Here is an 18,859-nt window from a genome sequence, read left to right as displayed (position 1 = left end):
TTATGGAAGCTAAGGTAGAATCCCAATCCAAAACGTATGTGGAGGTATTGGAAAATATCCACACTAATGCACGCTTGTTTGAAGTCTTGCATAAAAATAGAAATTTAGAGGACCATGAAACTAAGGAGATCATTAGTGTTAAGATGGTAAGGCTAACCTGTAAGGAGGTGGATGAAATCACTAATCCTAAACTTGAAAAGCTAATACTTAGGATAGATCCAGAACCACCACCACGAATTCAAAAGAATGAACCACCCCACAGAAGAAAGAAAAGAAAAGGTGAGGGATATGTGAGATGGATCGATAAGTGGCCATTGAAATCAAAGACTATTAAAAGTTCAACCGAGGAGTCATTCTCGAGAGAACCACCATGAGTGTTTGCACTCCTGAGCCGTCAGGCTATCGACGTTAAACAAAGTGCTGTGTGGGAGGCAACCCACGAGCTTTCATTTTAATATTTTATTTTTATTGTTTGAACTTGTAGAAAATAAAAATATGGATCACTTGTCACGTCTCGACCATATCTAGGCGAAAAATCTATAGATGATCATCTCAAAGATGAGCGAGTATCTAGCACATTCCTGTGAGTGTTGCTGCTGGTGGTGACACAATTAATGAGTATGATAGGAGAAGGTATTTCCTCCGGACGCGGAGCGTATTTGGTGGTGATAGCCCGCCAGTAGCATCCATATAGGTTATGTCTTTCCTTTTCCACCTTTTATAAAAACATTGAGGAAAATGTTTGGTTTAAGTGTGGGGGAGGAACTTTAACGCTTTCATTTGTTGCTTTATTATTTTCTAGTTATGTTGTCAAGTCTTTATACATGATTTTCAATTGCTATTGAATTTCCCCACAATTTGAAAAAATTTGAAAATTTTAACCTCTAGCAAAAATTTGAATTTTGTCGCATGGCATACACACTCTGAAAGTATAAAGGTTGTCACACTTTAGGCTTTGTTAGAAAGACTTGGGGATGTTTCAACAACGTCGATACGGTCCTGACAACCTAAACCCCCTCATTATGTGAGATCACTTTGGATGCCCATTATGTCGAGACCTTAGGCTCAAGTTTTCAAAGTAGCTCTTAAGTAGTTTATATTAGCGGTCGGCACCATATTAAGTACAAACTACGTAGGGAGTCGATGAGTATAAGTGAATGATCCTATTTTTAATAAACTAATGATTTAATTGAAAAATAACCTGATAAGTTAGGTGGCCCTCACCCGGTCATTTAGCCCAACGGTTGTTAAGCCTATAAGAATTTAATAAGTAGCACCCATTGTTGGTTAGCCTAGAGGTCACTGGTACTGGGCTTGGTAGGGTGGGCTACGGTCCGATCCCCCGCAACCGCATTTGGGGAAAATGGGGCTGCACCATTTAAAAAACTAAAACCCCGTGCTAAAGAAAAAAAAGGATCATAGTCGCTAACCGATTTCCCCTACTATTTGAGTGCACGAATAACGGGCTTAATGTGATTGCACTTGAATGAAAAAGAGCGGGAAAAAAAGTGATGTAGGTTGAGTTATAATGGCATGATTCGAATTGATTTGTATAGAGGGAGTTTTTAAACATTGTGTCCTTACGGTGTCCTTGGTATTGAATACTTAGTACCTATCGATCTAACATTAGCTTAGCGGACACGTATGATTGGGATTCGTGTCGTGCCCTTGTTTCGAATCGCGCTTAATTATTTTACCATGGTGGTTGATTTCTTGAGGACAAACAATGGTTTAAGTGTAGGGGAGTTTGATGACACGAAATTATATAGTATATTTGATTTGACTTACATAAATAATGTTTATATTTTATTTTAATTATCTTACTTTATTTTAGTATTATGCCGGTATTATTGTCTTTTCAGGTACCTTGGATGTAATCAGATTAATTCACAAAAGAAAGAAAAGAGAATAATTAAAGAGAATAATCAAATAAAAATTAGAGAATGGAAAGAAATAAGAAGAAAAGAAATAGAGGAGAAGAAAAGAAGGTGGAAAGAAAAGGAAATATATAAGAACTTGAGCACGTGGGACGCTTACCTCAAGCACTGAGGCCCCCTCCCCCAAAGCAAGAGGCGCCCGCCTCTTGGGTCCATAAGGCCCATTTTTTATTTTAATCTTTTTGTACATCCATATCTTGAGGCCCACGCCACAAGACCTAGTCCACCCCACTTTTCTTTCTCTGCCACGTCTCAGTTGATCCACTCTCACATTTTGAAACCTAAGACGCCCACCTCCTATTATTTCTCCAACTTTTACCACGTCTCTCCGACTATCCTATATTTTCTCAACATTATGGAAACGGATTCAACATGGCAACGAAAATATAGGATTCATGGCAGTTACTCCTCACTATATAAAGAATGCAATATTCAAGTTTTAAGGGGTTGGACCATTTTTAGTCCCAGTCATAGTTTCTCTCGTTCAGTTTTTCCTATTTTCAATTCCAGCAATATTTTCCAACATTCAAGTTTAAGATATTATTTCCTTCTTCTTTTCATAGTTTTAGGCAGATATTTATTTTCTCACAATAGTTTCTACATCGAAAACTATTGTGTAATTTTTACTGGATCTAACCTTACGTTAGATCATAGTATTTTATTTCCTTGTTTTTATTATTATTTGATCGAAGCATTTCAAGTTTAAGAATTAATTCAAGTATTATTTTAAGGTTTCTATCATTTTATTTAATTTATAGTTTTATAATTCTTGCTTATAAATTATTGAATATGTCTAAATATATGAACTATGATTATGATTGTTTATGCATATTTAATTTAATAAGTATGTTTAGCTCCATTAATCAGGTGTCGGTATGTAAATTAATCGAACTAAAAGGGATCCGAAATAAACTGGCCTAAATATTATTTTATCGAAAATCACTTTTCTGGTTATAGTGTCTAATTGAATTTATTAGAAGGTTAGAAAATTAATAGAGCGGAAGTTTGAGATTTAAAAACTGGACTAAGGTTAGAAATCAATAGAGCGAGAGTTTGAGATATTTAACCACATAGTGGACACCTGACATTAGTTTTAAGGACAACAAGAGCGTATTAAAAGTAATTAGATTTTTATTCATTTTCAAAAAGTGTTTTTAAACTCAGCGGGTCAGCAGGAGCGTACGTTAGGGATTACTAGCATAATCTAAGTCAACAGAGCGAGAGTTTGAGATAAGGGTTTTTAAATGAATAATATTTGCTGAAAAAAGAATTCTATTAATTCAGTTATTTTCAAAAAGTGGTTTTAAGAAGCTGACATTGGGAAAGTTGTTAATCCAGAAACAATTAATAACAAACCTTCTAGAATGGATGTTCTTAACATCATGATTTGCACAGATTCAGCGGACACAATCAAGAACAGAGTGAAAACTTGCATAGATGGTTTATGGTTCAACTTACTAATAATAGAAGACGTAACTTTCCACAAAGAGGCGAACGATGACTTGTCTCTAGGCGAACGCTCTTCCTCGGATGAAGACGCATCTGTTTCTTCCCCAGATCTCTCCATCAGCGACGACATCTCCGCCTTTGTCCGTCCGAAATCTGATTCTCCGAAATGCCGGATTCTGGAGCGGCCATCGGGAGAAATCTCCGACCAATCGGCCACATCGCATTGGGAATCGATTCGTTCGCCTCGAGCTGAATGTGAGAGACTGTCAGACACAATTAAGAGTGATGGCGATAGATCAAGAAAGGAGAAGGTTTTGTGTACAACCTTTATTGATTCAGACTCGGCAGCGGATAATACTAACCCTATTTTAGGGATGGCTATTTCCTCTGACCCTATTTCATTGAAGAGTTGTAGCAGAACCTCAGAGGAAGCGTTATCTGCATATACGCCGTTGAGAAGAAAGAAGGTTAAAGGGATTTCTCATGTGGGCCCTGCAGGTATCATTATTAATGATATTTTTGGTGAGAAATCTAGTAAAGACACGACGGAAATTACTTCAGGACGTGGGGGCCACTCGGGAACACAAAAACCTCTTGAACCGGTCAACACTAATTCTTTTGGGAAAAAAGAGTCTAATGAGGTGGAAAGAGATGGGCCCATCTTAGAATTTAATAATTTTTCTGCTAACGTGTACAAGGCTTCCCCTTCGCACAATAACAGTATGCCATTGACCTCTAACGGTATTTCTTTAGGCTCCTCCAACAAGCGTGTTTCTTTTTCATTGAAGAGAGGTAATTTAATTAGGAGGAGAAAAGGGAACAGTGGTAGAAAAAGTCATGTGCTTTGATGACCAATGTAAAATAGTGAAGAATTCAAAAAAGTCTAGGAAAAAAATAAGGGAGGTGCTGGACTTAGGAGAGAAAGTTCTTGATTTCACTCACCCAATTCAGAGTGGGGTTCACCAAAGAGAGACAAATCAACAGTGTACTGATCTTCAACTCACCAAACAGAACAAAAATAATTTTCTTTCTTATGGTGTACCTATAACCTGTGATTCCACTACAAGTTCGGATATTAGAAACTGCATCAGAAGAGGAGTTAACAGTGCGAGTAACAATGCTACAGAGGGCCTTTGGAATTCTATGTCTAGATTGGGGACCATCAATATTTCAAATAACTTTGATCCGATCAAAAGCTTGAAAGAAATGGAGTTGAGGGATCACAAAGGTGTGAAGGTGGAAAAGGGGACTTTAAATTGTGTTCCTCAATGATAATTCTTTCGTATAATATTCGTGGGGGTGGGAATCGGGCTAAGCGCAAGAGAGTCGGATTCCTAATTCAAAAGGGAGAAGTTGATCTTTGCTTTATTCAAGAAACTAAACTTAGCGGAATCGGTTTGGATTTGGTTAGAGAGTTGTGGGGAAGCGTTGATGTTGAATGGTCCTATTTGGACGCTAACGGAGCATCAGGTGGTATTCTAACTATGTGGAAGAAAGACTTATTTTCTCTTCTCTATAGTTTTAAAGGAGAAGGCTTTCTTGGTCTATGTGTGGAGAAGGATGGAAAACTCACTTAGTATGTCAATATCTATGCCTCTTGTGACAAAATCACTAGGAGAAGAACTTGGAAGAATCTTTGTGAGTTCAAGAATAATAACACCGTAGGATCTTGGTGCATTGGGGGTGACTTCAACTCTATCTCTACTCTTGCTGAAAGAGTTGGTGTTACTATTAGCGATTCCAGTAGGGATACAAGATCTTTCAATGAGTTCATAGAGGAAATGGAGTTGGTGGATCTTCCCACAATAGGCGGTAAGTTTACTTGGTTCAAAAGCAACGGGAAGGTAATGAGTAGGCTTGATAGATTTCTTCTATCCGAGTGCTTCATTGAATATAGGAAGGTGGATGGCCAATATATAGGAGAGAGGGATGTGTCGGATCATGCACCCATTTGGTTGAAAAACAATAGGAAGGATTGGGGTCCTAAGCCATTTAAGTTTAACAATTTATGGCTAAATCATGAGGGGTTTGATAATTTTGTTGAAGAGGAGTGGAACAAACTTGTAGTTAAAGGGAGAGGGGACTATTGCTTGGTTGAAAAGTTGAAAATCCTTAAAAGTCGGATCTCTTGGTGGAACAAAACGGTTTATGGTTAGATTGACCTCAAGATCGACAAAGACGTGAAAGAGATGCATGCTCTAGATAACTTGTTTGTTCATTTTGCAGGTAACGCTCCGGAAGAGGCGGTTGAGAAAAGGTCGAAAGTGGCGGAGGACTTTTGGACTAACCTAAATAAAAAAGAAGGGCTCCTTAGATTAAAGTCGAGACAACTTTGGCTCACCGAAGGGGATGACAACACTCGTTTTTTTCATAATTCCTTAAAGGATAGAAGAAGAAGGAATTCTTTTTGTTCCACGGAGACTAGGGGGGAGAATAGAAGAGGTCAAAGATATTAAAGATTTTATTTTCAAGCACTTTGAAGGATTCTTTAAAGAGGAGATTTGTACTAGACCGGAACCGCATGGTATCGATTTGAAAGTGCTTCCTTTAGGGGACTCTTTGGACCTTGAAAAACCTTTTTCCGAGGAAGAGATCAAGGAGGCTATTTGGTCGTGTGACGGGAACAAAAGTCCGGGGCCGGACGGTTTTTCTTTGGAGTTCTTTAAAAGATTTTGGTTTCTTCTCAAAGAAGATTTGATGAAGTTATGCAACGATTTCTTCTCAAAAGGTACGCTTGTCAAAGCTATTTCTTCTTCTTTTCTTGCCCTTATTCCTAAAAAGAAGAATCCTCAAGGTTTGTCTGAGTACCGCCCTATTTGTCTAGTGGGGAGTATTTACAAGATTCTTGCAAAGATTTTGGTGGCTAGAATAAGAGGTGTTTTAGATAAAGTGATTTCTACCAATCAAACCGCCTTTGTTCCGGGTAGGAGTATGATGGATGGAGTCTTATTGGTTAACGAGATTCTTGATTGGGCTAAAAGGAAAAAGAGGGGGTGTCTCTTACTCAAGGTGGATTTTGAAAAGGCGTATGATTCTATTTCTTGGAATTACCTTAGATGGATAATGAGAAGAATGGGGTTTGGGAAGAGATGGATGAATTGGATGGAATCTTGCATTTTCTCTAGTCATATGTCCGTTTTGGTGAATGGTAGTGCCACTAAAGAGTTTAAAGTTCATCGTGGTCTTCGTCAAGGCGATCCGATTTCTCCTTTTCTCTTTGTTATAGCTATGGAAGGCCTTAGTGCTCTCATGAGGAAATCAATAGAGGTGGGGGATTTCCAACCTTTCAAATACGGTGAAGATGACTTTGTGGATATTCTCCAATTTGCGGACGATACTGTAATTATTGGAGAACCTACAAGTGACAATCTTTGGAGCATGAAAGTGATTTTGAGAGGTTTTGAGTTGGTATCCGGAATGAAAATTAACTTCCACAAAAGCAATTTCTTTGGCACTAACATTGGAGATTGGCTCTATTCTTCGGCCACTTCTTTCTTATCTTGCAAAAAGGGATCTTTCCCTTTTAAATTTCTTGGCATTTGGGTTGGAGAAAGAGCTAACAAGACGAAGGTGTGGAAGGATGTGGTTAACAACATAAAAGCAAGATTGTCGATGTGGAAGGGGAGAAACATTTCTATAGGTGGAAGGGTGACTCTCATTGGGTCGGTGCTTAACGCAATCCCAATTTTCACCCTTTCTTTTTATAAATCTCCGAGCAAGATTATCAAAGAGATTAGAGGTCTTCTTAGTAATTTTTTATGGAATGGGAATGCAAGCAAAAGAAGTATTCATTGGGTGAAGTGGGAGAATGTTTGCAAACCTAAGGAGAAAGGTGGTTTTGGCATTAGAGATGTTGGTGACATTAATAGAGCTCTCCTTCTCAAATGGAAATGGAGGATATTGAAGGAGGATAATGCTATTTGGAGTAGATTTCTATTATTGAGATACCATAATTCGAAATTCAAAGTGCTAGCTTCTTGTGGGGATGTTCTAAATCGGGGTGATTCTAGTTGGTGGAGAGATATCATCCTTAATGATTTTAAAGAGGAGAATAGCGTTGAAGGCTTTACCGATTGGATTAATTGTGAGTGCAAGAATGGTAACAACATTCTCTTTTAGCATAGTTGTTGGTTGGGCGATCAAACTCTTCGCGATCTTTTACCTCATTTGTTCGATATCTCAACCAATAAACTTTGCAAGGTTAGCGGTATTATTTCTTGGAATAATGGTGTCTTTTCTTGGAATATCAATGACCTCTTCGGCATGGACGGAATGTCCATCTTAAACTTGTCTTTCCTCTCTCCCGATCAAAACGGTATCATCTCGGATGTGGCTACTCAATTGAGGGACTTAAAAGCTTCTTTGGAGAGATTCACTCCGATCAATTTGGAAAATGACGTTTTTCATTGGAAACTTAATCCCTCCGGTGTTTTCTCGGTTGCAAGTGTGACTAGTTTGGTTTCTAATGCTAAAGACAATGCTTGGCCAATCCATACTATCAAGTTGTTGGAAAAAATGTGGAAGTCTAAGGTTCCGAAAAAGGTTCATATTTTTTCTTGGAGATTCTTTATTGATCGCCTTCCTTTTAAAGATCTCTTGCTTCATAGGGGGGTTTCTAATTTCACCTCTCTCGATTGTGTCCTTTGTTCTAACCACCCGGAATCTTCGCTTCATCTCTTCTTTCATTGCAATGTTTCGAAAGCGGTGTGGGGGAAAGTCTACAACTGGTTGGGTGAAGATGTGGAGTTTAATTTGGACGAGTTCAAAAGCTTCGGTAGCATACAAGAGAAGGTGAAGAACCACAATATCAGAATTAAATTAAAGTCTATTTGGTTAGCTATTATTTGGTGCATTTGGTTGATGAGAAATGCTATCATCTTTGAGAATGCTTCTTTTAGCTTCGAAACGGTAATCTCCAACATTATGTTTTTCTCTTGGAGATGGTTAGGTGGTAGTGATCCTATTTTTAGGACCCATTTTTATGATTGGTATAAATTACCTCTAAACTGTTTCAACTCTCTTTAGAGTTTTTGTTGTAAGGGTTGCACCCCTAGTGCGATATCTTATAAAATTTCTTATTAAAAAAAAAGTGGTTTTAAGTCTAATGGGATAGCAAGAGCATACATTACGAGTTAGAATCATAGTCTGATTCAACAGAGCGAGAGTTTGAGAAGATGACTTTTATATTAACGGTTTTAATGAAGGATTTTTGTTAGATTAAAAACCAGGCTAGTGGAACTTCGGATTTCCTATGTTTGACGAATTAAATACCGATATCCGCCTATTAATATTTTATCCACATCTAAGTCTTATTTTCCCCTAAAACATAATTAAAATATCACTAGCCTTAGCTTTACATAGTAACTTTAGATAACGGTGGATCGATTCATAGTTCATGTGGGTTCGATATCTTTTAGAACTACACGACACGACCGTGCACTTACAGTCTTCTGATTAATAGACACATAATTGCTGTCTGTCTAAAAATTTTAATATTGTTGTGTGTCCAAAGCTATCTTCAAACCATAATCTCTTGTTAAGTTTAAAGAGATTTCTTATCTTCTATTTCAAAGTGTTCTTAGGTTTAATTTGTTCATCAAGAATATTTTTGTAAATATTTGAATGGTTTTTTAGTAAATTTAAAAAACTAATTAACTTTAACTAATTTTTTTAATATTTTTAAAATTTGTTGAATCTATTTATATTAAAGTAAAATAAATGAAGTATTTGAAAACATTTTAGTGATTAGAACGGAGATGGAGTAACTCAACTAGTATCTATATATTAATCGAACTATAGATAGACGCAGTGAATTCTCTAGCACCCATATGATTTTAATCTTTATTATTGATATTAAGTTTTGTTTAAATAATTATTATTATACTAATAAATATAGTATACCATCGATTTAACAAATTTAGAAATTTACCAAACATGCTCACTTTCTTTTCATTTTTCTTACAGAAATACTAATTTCTCTCCTTCATGTATATAAGTGTAACTTCCGCTATTCTAAGAATTTTACTTTCCTTGTCAATGGAGTAAAGTGCATAAGTATAGTCTAGCTAGTTGTGAGAATAAAACCTTTAGTAGCGAAGAAGATATGGATAAATGTCAATTAAAGTGAAGGCGTATGATTTTTTTAAGGCATATTTAGTTATCTTGTTCATAAGGTAAAGATATGAAATCGTAAAGGTTATTCAGAATAAGCAATGACCATATATTTATATATATATGTTCACTTTGCAAGACCATATTCATCACATTACATGCATGATGGCATCCCACACTACCCTTGAAAACAAATTAATAGAATTTGTGGAGCTTGTAGAAGTTAAGCAAACGAACCAAAACCCACGCCCCAAGATCCAAAAGGTTCCGGAGCATCTCCGAAATAGAAAACAATTTGAGAAGCAATACTCACCCAAGTTTGTGTCAATAGGTCCCATCCATCATCACAATCCAAATCTCAAGTTAGGAGAGAACTATAAGCTTACCTGGGCAGCAAAATACATCCAAACTACCCAACAAAATCCACAACTTCTACACAAAAAGATTGCCGAAAAAATTGATGAACTCAAGGGTCTTTATGCCAATGATGTTTTAGCCGATACCGGAGAGTCTCTAAAAGGCTTCGACACCCTCGATGAAAAGATGTCGTGGATGTTGTTCGTGGATGGATGCTTTTTGCTGTTTATTTTGATGTTTGTGGATGGTCAAGTTGATCGATCAAAACATCCGGATATTAAGTATGATCAACTTGTTCTTGTGATGAAGGATGTGCTTTTGTTGGAGAATCAACTTCCTTATCTATTACTGAAGCTGCTGTGGAAAGATGACAACGAATATGAATTGATAGATACTATGAAGAATTTCTTCATATATCCAGTTAAGAGGACCTGGAGGAGGCCAGAGAATTTACTGAATGAGCCGGTAACACCAACTCATCTTCTTGATCTTCAGCGTGAAATCATGCTCCTCACTAAATCTAATTCCAAGGTAAAAATTTAGTTTTTTTATTTTATTATATATGATAAGTAAAATGATGAAATCCATTTGTTTTGTACTTAGGTTGAAGGAAACAATGAAGAGTATAACATAGATATTAGTTGGAAATGTTCGGAAGAAAAAAGCAAGGTGATGACATACAGGAACATACAAAGTCTAAATACAGTAGGAATAATTGCTAAATCAAGCGGGACACGAAGGCTAAAAGACGTAGATTTCTCGAAGCAAGGGCTATGGGTTTGGAAACTGACTCTTCCTGAGATTGTTGTGGACGACACCACATCTGCTTCTTTACTAAACCTGACAGCATATGAGATGTGTTCAGATTTTGAGAACGACTACGGAATATGTTCATTCGTTGTTTTCATGCACTCGCTCATTGACCATCCTGAAGATGTCGAGATATTGAGATCAAATGGTATTTTGGTGAATTTACTTGGGAGTAATGAGGAAGTTGCTAATCTTTTCAACACCATAAGCACTGACTTGGTATTTAACCCAGAAACATATTACGAAGTTAAAGCCAAAATACACGAGTGTTATAATGTATATCGTATTTGGATGACATTGCTATCTAACACTCTTTTCAATGGCGATCCTTGGAGTATCCTTACGCTTATCATTACGCTGTATGCACTTCTTTTCACTGTCATTCAAACATGGTTTACCATATATCCGCGGCATTAGAGTATGTAATTCGAGTTTGTATTAACTATATTTATGTTTGATGTTTTCAATGCATTTTAAACTAAAGGTAACCTTACCCACCTTTTTTAGGTGGGTAAATAAGAATTCACCTTTAAACTTATATATAATTATAACTAAATGAAATAATACAAAAATGAAGTAAAATAATTATAAATGTCTTATATTTCCCAAAAGCACCCTTGATATCTATAAAAAAAAAAAGAAGCAATTCTTCCTCTAGTTTGTCTTCTACCCAATTCTAAGAAATGTCATTGTTGCATCTTCATACACTAAAATGTTGTAGTTCGTCTTAATTTTCAATCACACTGTTAGTTGCTTGATTATAGAAAATTAAGTACCCCGAATCTACATTGTGTCTGGTTCATCCTTGTTAGATATCATGGATTGCTCATTACACGATTATAAAAAATGTGTTGATTGAAACACCCTAAATCACAACCTTGGCTCATAAAATATGCTAAGTGTAACACCTTAAATGGCCATTGGCAAGGGTTAACTTGCCCTAAACTCATAAAATATGTCAACATTGTGGTTTTGCAAGACTTTTCTAAATACCCTCACCTAAACTAAAAATTAAGATTCTGATATGATTTAAGGTTTTTCTCTCAACTCTACTGACAACCTTAAATACTTAAATTTATAACTCTAATTAGCCAATTAACTCCAATTACTCAATACCCTTCAACTCTAACTCAAAACAGCAGCGAAAAGTCACTACAATCAAAATTACTCGAAAATTTGCCGCATATCATCCGCACATCCACTGCGCGCCGTCGGCGTTATCGAGCATCCCGTTCAAGCATCTGTGCGCTGCCGCCTACCGCAGGCCCGCTGCCGAGTCGCGGCTCAGTCAATCGCGTTATCTTCGAAGAATCATTTTTGGAAGCGAAATATTCATCAAGAAGGAATATGGAAAAATAAACAAGTATTTATATTCTTATTTCATAATATATTGTTTGTTATAATTTCCAATTATGTTATTTAATTTCTAACAAGTATTATTATTTGAAAATTATAGGTGTGTAAAGTGAAGACACCAAGAGACAAGACTTCAAAAAGAGTAAATTCAAGTTGCATAACTGAGAATTCTGTCAAATTTTTTAAAAAAAAAAGAAGTAAAAAAAGTACAAATTATATCACAACGGTTGTTAATCCATCTGTTATAAGAAGAGCGTTATCCAAAATAATAAAACTTACTAATGGTCTTGTTGAGTTTCAAACCCAACACTTTTCCATTATTTATAACGATTGTTTCCATAAACCGAGTTATAAGTAGTGGGATAACTAATTTATAACACCAATCACAAGCCAGTTGTGGTAACCAACATACATACAATCACAAACTACCTAACAACGGATGTGACCGCGAGATGATGTCGGTTTTGCTTTTCATTGGTATGGAAAGCTTCATTCTCAATTAACCAAAGAAAGAATCTAATTTTTTTCCGGAACATTACAGCTCCAAACCTTCCTCCAGTTATAGCGTACATCCATCATGTTAGATCCTTTTAAAAGGTAATAAGTTGATGTTGTTGTATATGACCCATCCGCGTTATGCTTCCATCGAATCTATCTGCACCTGTGAATTCCGCCGGGATATGAACTTTCATAATTTCATTACGAGTATATGGGGGCAACAATGTGTACAACATTCCCAAGTTCCAACATCCATTTTCGCATACATCATACACTTGCAACTGTGTGTCAGAGATATGTACAAAGGCAACCCTATTACAAAGCTTCCCTATCCCTAGTCAATTGTGATATCAAAATAAAGAATTCCCCAGGCCTAGCTGCGGCTGGAATCCCTTCCCCAAACGCTCCTTAATTTTCAAAATTCCCTTCCAAATATACGAGTCCCGCGGCTTCTTGTTGGCTTCAAAAACAATCTCTCTTGCCAAGTATTTTTGAGACAATACCTATACCCAGAATTTATGCGGATGACGAATAATATCATCCAAAAGATTTCCAAGAAGCACCACATTGTTCATCCTAGCCCTTCGAATATCGAGTCCACCATACATTTTCGGGCAAGTGATATCGCACCAATGAACTAGAATGGATTCCGGAAGCCACAACGATTGCATAACGTAAACCGACAGGGAAGACAAAACCGATTTGGCTAGGCACAATTTTCTACCTTTATTTTAAAGTTTATGCTTCCATGAGGCCAGGAGGGTGTTTAGCTTGTCAATTATCGAGGTAAAATTCGTTGTTGTCATTCGCCATTTTAGCTACCAAATTAAGTAATAAAAAAGGACGTGGATGTGTTAAACAAAATGTTGGTGTTCAAGTATAATAGAGAATTCCAAACCAAAAAGGCTCAAGGTTACCTAAAACCCTGTTTTTTTCAAGAATAATTAAATAGAAAAAGAAAAAAAAATGGAGAGAAAGTTCAAGCATCGGCCTAATCATATAATACAGTTCACTCGATTTTTCAATCTAAAATTGATTCTAAACCCCAATTTCACAAAATCATTACCCACGAGAAATATTTTCAATTTAAACTCACAACCCTAAAAAGCGCTATCTCTCTTTTCGGGTATCCCGTTCTCTCCGGTAGGTTTCCGGCCGGCGGCGGCTTTCGGTTGTGCTTGAAGAGGCTTCAGAAAGGGCTTTCCCCTCTTCGTCAATTTCGGTTTAAATTCCTGGCTTTAGGGCTCAGGGACCTTATTGAGGAGGTTGTGGAATAGATCTTTTTGGGGATTTTCAAGCGAGCCGGTCTTTCTTGGTCTTACCGGTTTTCTCTAGGTTTTCTGTGTTTCGCGTTAGTGCTGCTTTTCCGCTCTTTAGCGTCGTCCCTGTTTCATCTGTTGTGCTACCTCCTTCTTCTCTGTGTTTTCGGATCCTCGGAGCTCAGAATGCAAAGGGGGGGTGGACAAAAGTTTCTTATCGCAGAGCTTCTTCTCCGAGATGGGATATTTTTCCCTTTGGGGGGAGGAATCGGAATTTGAATTCAGCAACCAGTGACGTGGTTTCCATGTACGTTTCAGAGTTTCCCGAAGGTTACACCGCGAGAGATCTCTTTAATCTTTTCGGGTGCGCCGGCAATGTGGTAGAAGTGGCTATTTCACCTAGGAGGAATAAGGTTGGAAAACGCTTCGGCTTCGCCAGATTTGTAGAAGTAGAGGATGGTAGGCTCTTAGCGGTTCAGTTGGACAATATCATCATTGCTGGAAGGAAAATACATGTAAATTTGCCCAGGTATCAGAGGGGGCCGTTGGGGAGTGCGACTAGGAGGGTGGGTCGGGAGAATGACACAGTGAGGAGTGCGCCTCCACCAGGTATCGTTTTGAATAGAAAAGATAGAGGGGCGGTATTCTCACACCCTGCTAAATCCTTTGCGGAGGTTGTAGGGCTGGAAGGGGGGGTTTCTGGAGCTAAGGAGACAGAGGTGCCGACGTTCTCCTTTCAGTCCAAGGAGGAGGTCAGAAGACGTTTTACTAAAGCTTATGTCGGGGTTTTGCGTTTCCCTGGCACAGCCTATAATGTTCAGACACATATGGAGGTAGAAGGGGTTTTCGGGGTTAAAGTAACTCCGCTAGGCGGAAATTCTTGTTTGCTCGAGGAGTCGGAGGAAGGCTTTATAGATGACTTGATAGGGGAAGGTGAATTATGGTGGAAGGAATGGTTTTCGGGGATTAAGAAATGGGAGGAGGGGGCTATAGACGGTAGCAGGGATGTGTGGGTCAGGATATATGGCATTCCGCTTCACGCGTGGACTGCAGAGTTCTTCGTGGAGTTAGCAGGTTTATGGGGAAGATTTATTTGTGTGGACGAGAACACTTCCAAAGGCCAGGCTTTCGATGTGGCTAGAGTGATGGTCAACATTCCCATCACATGCAGCATTCCTGAATCAGTCTCGATTAATATTGATGGCAGATTGTTCAAGCTTTGCGTTAAGGAGGATGCAGCGGGCATGACGCGAATGTTTTCGAGTAAAGTCCCTTCGCGGTCTTCTAGTTGCGGTTCCTCTGAATCTGAGGTAGGATGGCTGGATGATTTTGGAGGCAACGTCGATGAAGGTGCTTCGGGCTCGGAGTTCTCTTTGGACAACAGTGACCATCTCGACGTGGACGGGGGTTCAGATGGCAAAGCACAAGCGGCCAATCCGAAGTACGGTTCTTGTTTTTTAGAAGAAACTGTTAAGGAAAAAGCAGAGGAAATTATAAATAGGGAGAAGACCAGAAGGACGCATACAGAGGTTGGTATGTTTGAGAATTCTTTGTCGTCTTTGCGTAATGATCCGAACCAGATTCCAGTGTCTTTGCCAAAGGATATTACAGCTGGTGCTGTAGCAGGTCCTGGGAACAAGCCCAGTTGCGGGCAGGAGGTAGGGACTGGAAATGATTCAATTTCCTCGTTCCGTAGCGGTGCGGTTACTGTTGGCGCAACTGGGAGTGATGCTGAACTCTCTCAGCGTGGTCCTATCCTATGGCCAACCACGACAGCTGATGCTATAGGTAAACAGCTCAATAAAAAATTAAGATTCAAGAATATGAATGATCAAATGGTAGGCAGTAAGCATGGTGTGGGGGGAAGGAATGTAAAAAATTCCAGTGGGTCCAAATTTAATTCAGCAGGAAACAGAAAGTTTAACCAAAAGGGGTCGCTTCCTTTGGTTAACTCAAGGAAGGAAGGAAGTGGTCATAGTGCAAGTAGGACGGTATTTTACGGGGATCAACTAGAAAATTCGGACATTTATAGAAATAACGAGAGGCAATGGGATTTTTTAAAGCGGGATGTAGGGGAAAAATTGTTGGCGGCGATAGTGGCGTTGGGCGTGGTTGATGAGGAGGGACGGAGCAAGTTAAGTAATAGAATTGAAAGCTTGGAGCAAGGTAGATGCTTAGAAGGGGAGGATTTGAAGGCGTTAAAAAATGATGTGCAATGATTATAGGATCTTGGAACATTAGAGGGGGGGCGAACGCTCTTAAAAGAAGGAGGATAAGTTCTACTATTGTTAAAGGTAATGCGGATATTTTTCTTTTACAAGAAACAAAGGTTACTAATATGGATGAAGCGGTAGCTAGTAGTTTTTGGAGAAACTCCGAGATTGAGTTTTCTTTCTCTAATTCGGTAGGTAGATCGGGTGGACTACTCACGTTATGGAGAAAAGATAAAATAGAGGTGTTGTCTAGTTTCAAAGGAGATGGTTTTTTGGGGATTAAGGCGGAGTGGAAGGGTAACTTATATTACGTGGTGAACATATATTCTTCTTGCGATTTCTCAAAAAAGAAACAAATGTGGGAGGCTTTGACGGACTTGAAAGGTAAGTTCAATGATGGGGAGTGGGTCATGGGAGGTGATTTCAACGCTATCAAGCATAGTAGAGAAAGGAAAGGGAGGGCGGTGACGGGCAATAATATAGAGGCGGATCATTTCGAGGTCTTTATCAACAATTGCAATTTGGTGGATGTCCCTTGTAAAGGTAAAAAATTTACTTGGTTTAGCGGTGATGGTAAATCGAAAAGTAGAATAGACCGCTTTCTTATGTCGCCCTTGGTGGTTAATAGGTGGGGGGTGATTGGACAAATGATTAGTGATAGGGATATATCGGATCATTGTCCTATTTGGATTTTGACGGATAAACACAATTGGGGACCAAAGCCATTCAAATTCAACAATGAATGGTTCTCTCTTGATACTTTCATTCCGTTTGTGGAAAATGAATGGAAAAATATGAATTTGGCCGGAAGAGGAGATTTTATTTTAAAAGAGAAACTGCGTCTTTTAAAAGAGAAACTCAAGAAGTGGGATAAGGAAGTGTTCGGGAAGATAGACTTGGAAATAGAGGAAGGAGTGCGAGAGATCAATATTGCCGACTCAAGGTTAGATCACTTATCCGATCTTTCTTCTTTTGAGACGAATATTACTCTTAGAAAGGAAGCGTCGAGTAGAATGTGGAGGAATATGAGGATAAAGGAGAATATGCTTTTACAAAAGTCTAAAGTGAAGTGGATGAAAGAGGGGGATTCAAATAGTGGTTTTTTCCATAAAGTCATGGGGGAGAGAAGAAGGCGGAATCATATTGGCCCCATTTTATCATCGGGGCATATGGTGGAAACGGTAGAAGAGGTGAGGGAGGTGGTTTACAATCATTTCGGCAACAAATTTGTAGAAACGGAGGAAAATAGACCGTTGTTGGATGGAATTCATTTTGAGACGATAAGTAGGGAGGAGGCGGAGAGTCTTGAAAAACCTTTTCTAGAGGAAGAAATTAAAGCGGCGGTTTGGGAGTGTGGTGGCACGAAGAGCCCGGGGCCGGATGGGTTCTCTTTTCTCTTTTTCAAGAAGTGTTGGCATATCATTAAAGAGGATATAATTATTTTCTTTAATTATTTCTTTGGAGCTTCTTATCTCTCAAAGGCGATTACGTCGTCTTTCTTGACTTTAATCCCAAAGTCCAACAACCCCATTTGTTTAGATGATTACCGACCCATTTGTTTGGTGGGGTGTTTATACAAGGTGGCGGCAAAACTTTTGGCGGAAAGGCTTAAAAGAGTGTTAAATTCCATAGTCTCTCCTAATCAAAGTGCGTTTGTACCCGGTAGGCAATTGTTGGATGGGGTTTTAGTGGCAAACGAGGTTGTGGATTTTGCTAGAAAGGAAGGAAGTAATTGCATCCTTTTCAAAGTGGATTTCGAAAAAGCATATGACAAGGTTAGTTGGAACTTCTTGCGTTACATTTTGACTAGGATGGGGTTTGGTGCTAAGTGGAGGAGATGGATGGAGTTATTGGTGTTTACTAGTAATATGTCGGTTTTGGTTAACGGTAGCCCTACCAAAGAATTCAAGGTCAATAGGGGTTTAAGGCAAGGAGACCCTCTTTCTCCTTTTCTTTTCGTGCTAGTGGCGGAATGTCTTACGGGTCTTGTTAGAAAATCGATTGATTTGGGAGAATTCCAACCTTTTGTTTTTAGAGAGTCTTGCATGGTAGATATCCTTCAATTTGCGGATGACACTCTTATTATGGGGAAAGGTAATTGGAAACATGTTTGGGCGATACGAGCGGTTCTTCGGGCTTTCGAACTTGTGTCGGGGCTTGGCATTAATTATCACAAAAGTAAGCTAATAGGCATCAATTGCAATTCTAGTTTTTTGGAGGCGGCATCCCACTTTCTATCGTGTAAATTGGAAGATAGCAATTTTCACTTTTTAGGGATTCCTATTGGTTTCAATCCAAGGAAGGAAACAATGTGGAAGCCCCTTTTAGAGAAAATGAAGAAAAGGTTGGAAGGTTGGTCGAACCGTTTCCTTAATTTGGGTGGTAGAATTACTCTTCTCAAATCCGTGCTTAGTTCTTTGTGTATTTTTACAATGTCTTTCTACAAGATGCCAAGGAAAGTTGCAAAAAAATTCACTAGCATTCAAAGTTCTTTTTTATGGGGTGGATCGGAAGAAAAAAGATGTATTCATTGGCTAAAGTGGGACGTTGTGACTTTACCATTGGAAAAGGGTGGGTTAGGTGTGAAAAACATGTTGTTGTTTAATTTAGCACTTCTTAACAAGTGGAGGTGGCGAATTATCCAAGGGCATAATTCTTTGTGGCTTAATGTGTTGAAGTCGCGGTATGGAGATCTATCCGCGAAAGTGTTGGGAGGGGTTTCGGAAAAGAGAGTTTCTTGCTCCGCATGGTGGAAGGACATTTTAAGGTTAAATTTTTCTTCTTCTCAAGATCCTTTTGTTTCTTGTATTAATTTTAAAGTTCATAATGGCTTTAATACTCTTTTTTGGGAATCCATTTGGTTGGATGA

At 38.4% G+C, this 18,859-nt stretch overlaps 2 protein-coding genes across 2 annotated transcripts; both read left to right on the top strand.

Annotated features, from left to right (window-relative positions):
• The first annotated feature begins 7,649 nt into the window (after window positions 1-7,649).
• Window positions 7,650-8,411, top strand: LOC131596970 (uncharacterized). The gene has a single exon (XM_058869694.1). The coding sequence runs from the start codon at window positions 7,650-7,652 to the stop codon at window positions 8,409-8,411; it is 762 nt and encodes a 253-aa protein (XP_058725677.1).
• Window positions 8,412-9,651: 1,240 nt separating this feature from the next.
• Window positions 9,652-11,153, top strand: LOC131599014 (UPF0481 protein At3g47200-like). The gene is made up of 2 exons (XM_058871537.1): window positions 9,652-10,385; window positions 10,458-11,153. The coding sequence occupies exons 1-2, from the start codon at window positions 9,660-9,662 to the stop codon at window positions 11,079-11,081; spliced, it is 1,350 nt and encodes a 449-aa protein (XP_058727520.1). The 5' UTR covers window positions 9,652-9,659; the 3' UTR covers window positions 11,082-11,153.
• The last annotated feature ends 7,706 nt before the right edge of the window (window positions 11,154-18,859 follow it).

Source organism: Vicia villosa, linkage group LG4 (genome assembly GCF_029867415.1).
Source record: "Vicia villosa cultivar HV-30 ecotype Madison, WI linkage group LG4, Vvil1.0, whole genome shotgun sequence".
Lineage (NCBI taxonomy): Eukaryota > Viridiplantae > Streptophyta > Magnoliopsida > Fabales > Fabaceae > Vicia > Vicia villosa.
Note: the sequence above shows the minus strand (reverse complement) of the source record. Positions and strands in the feature narration are given on the sequence as shown.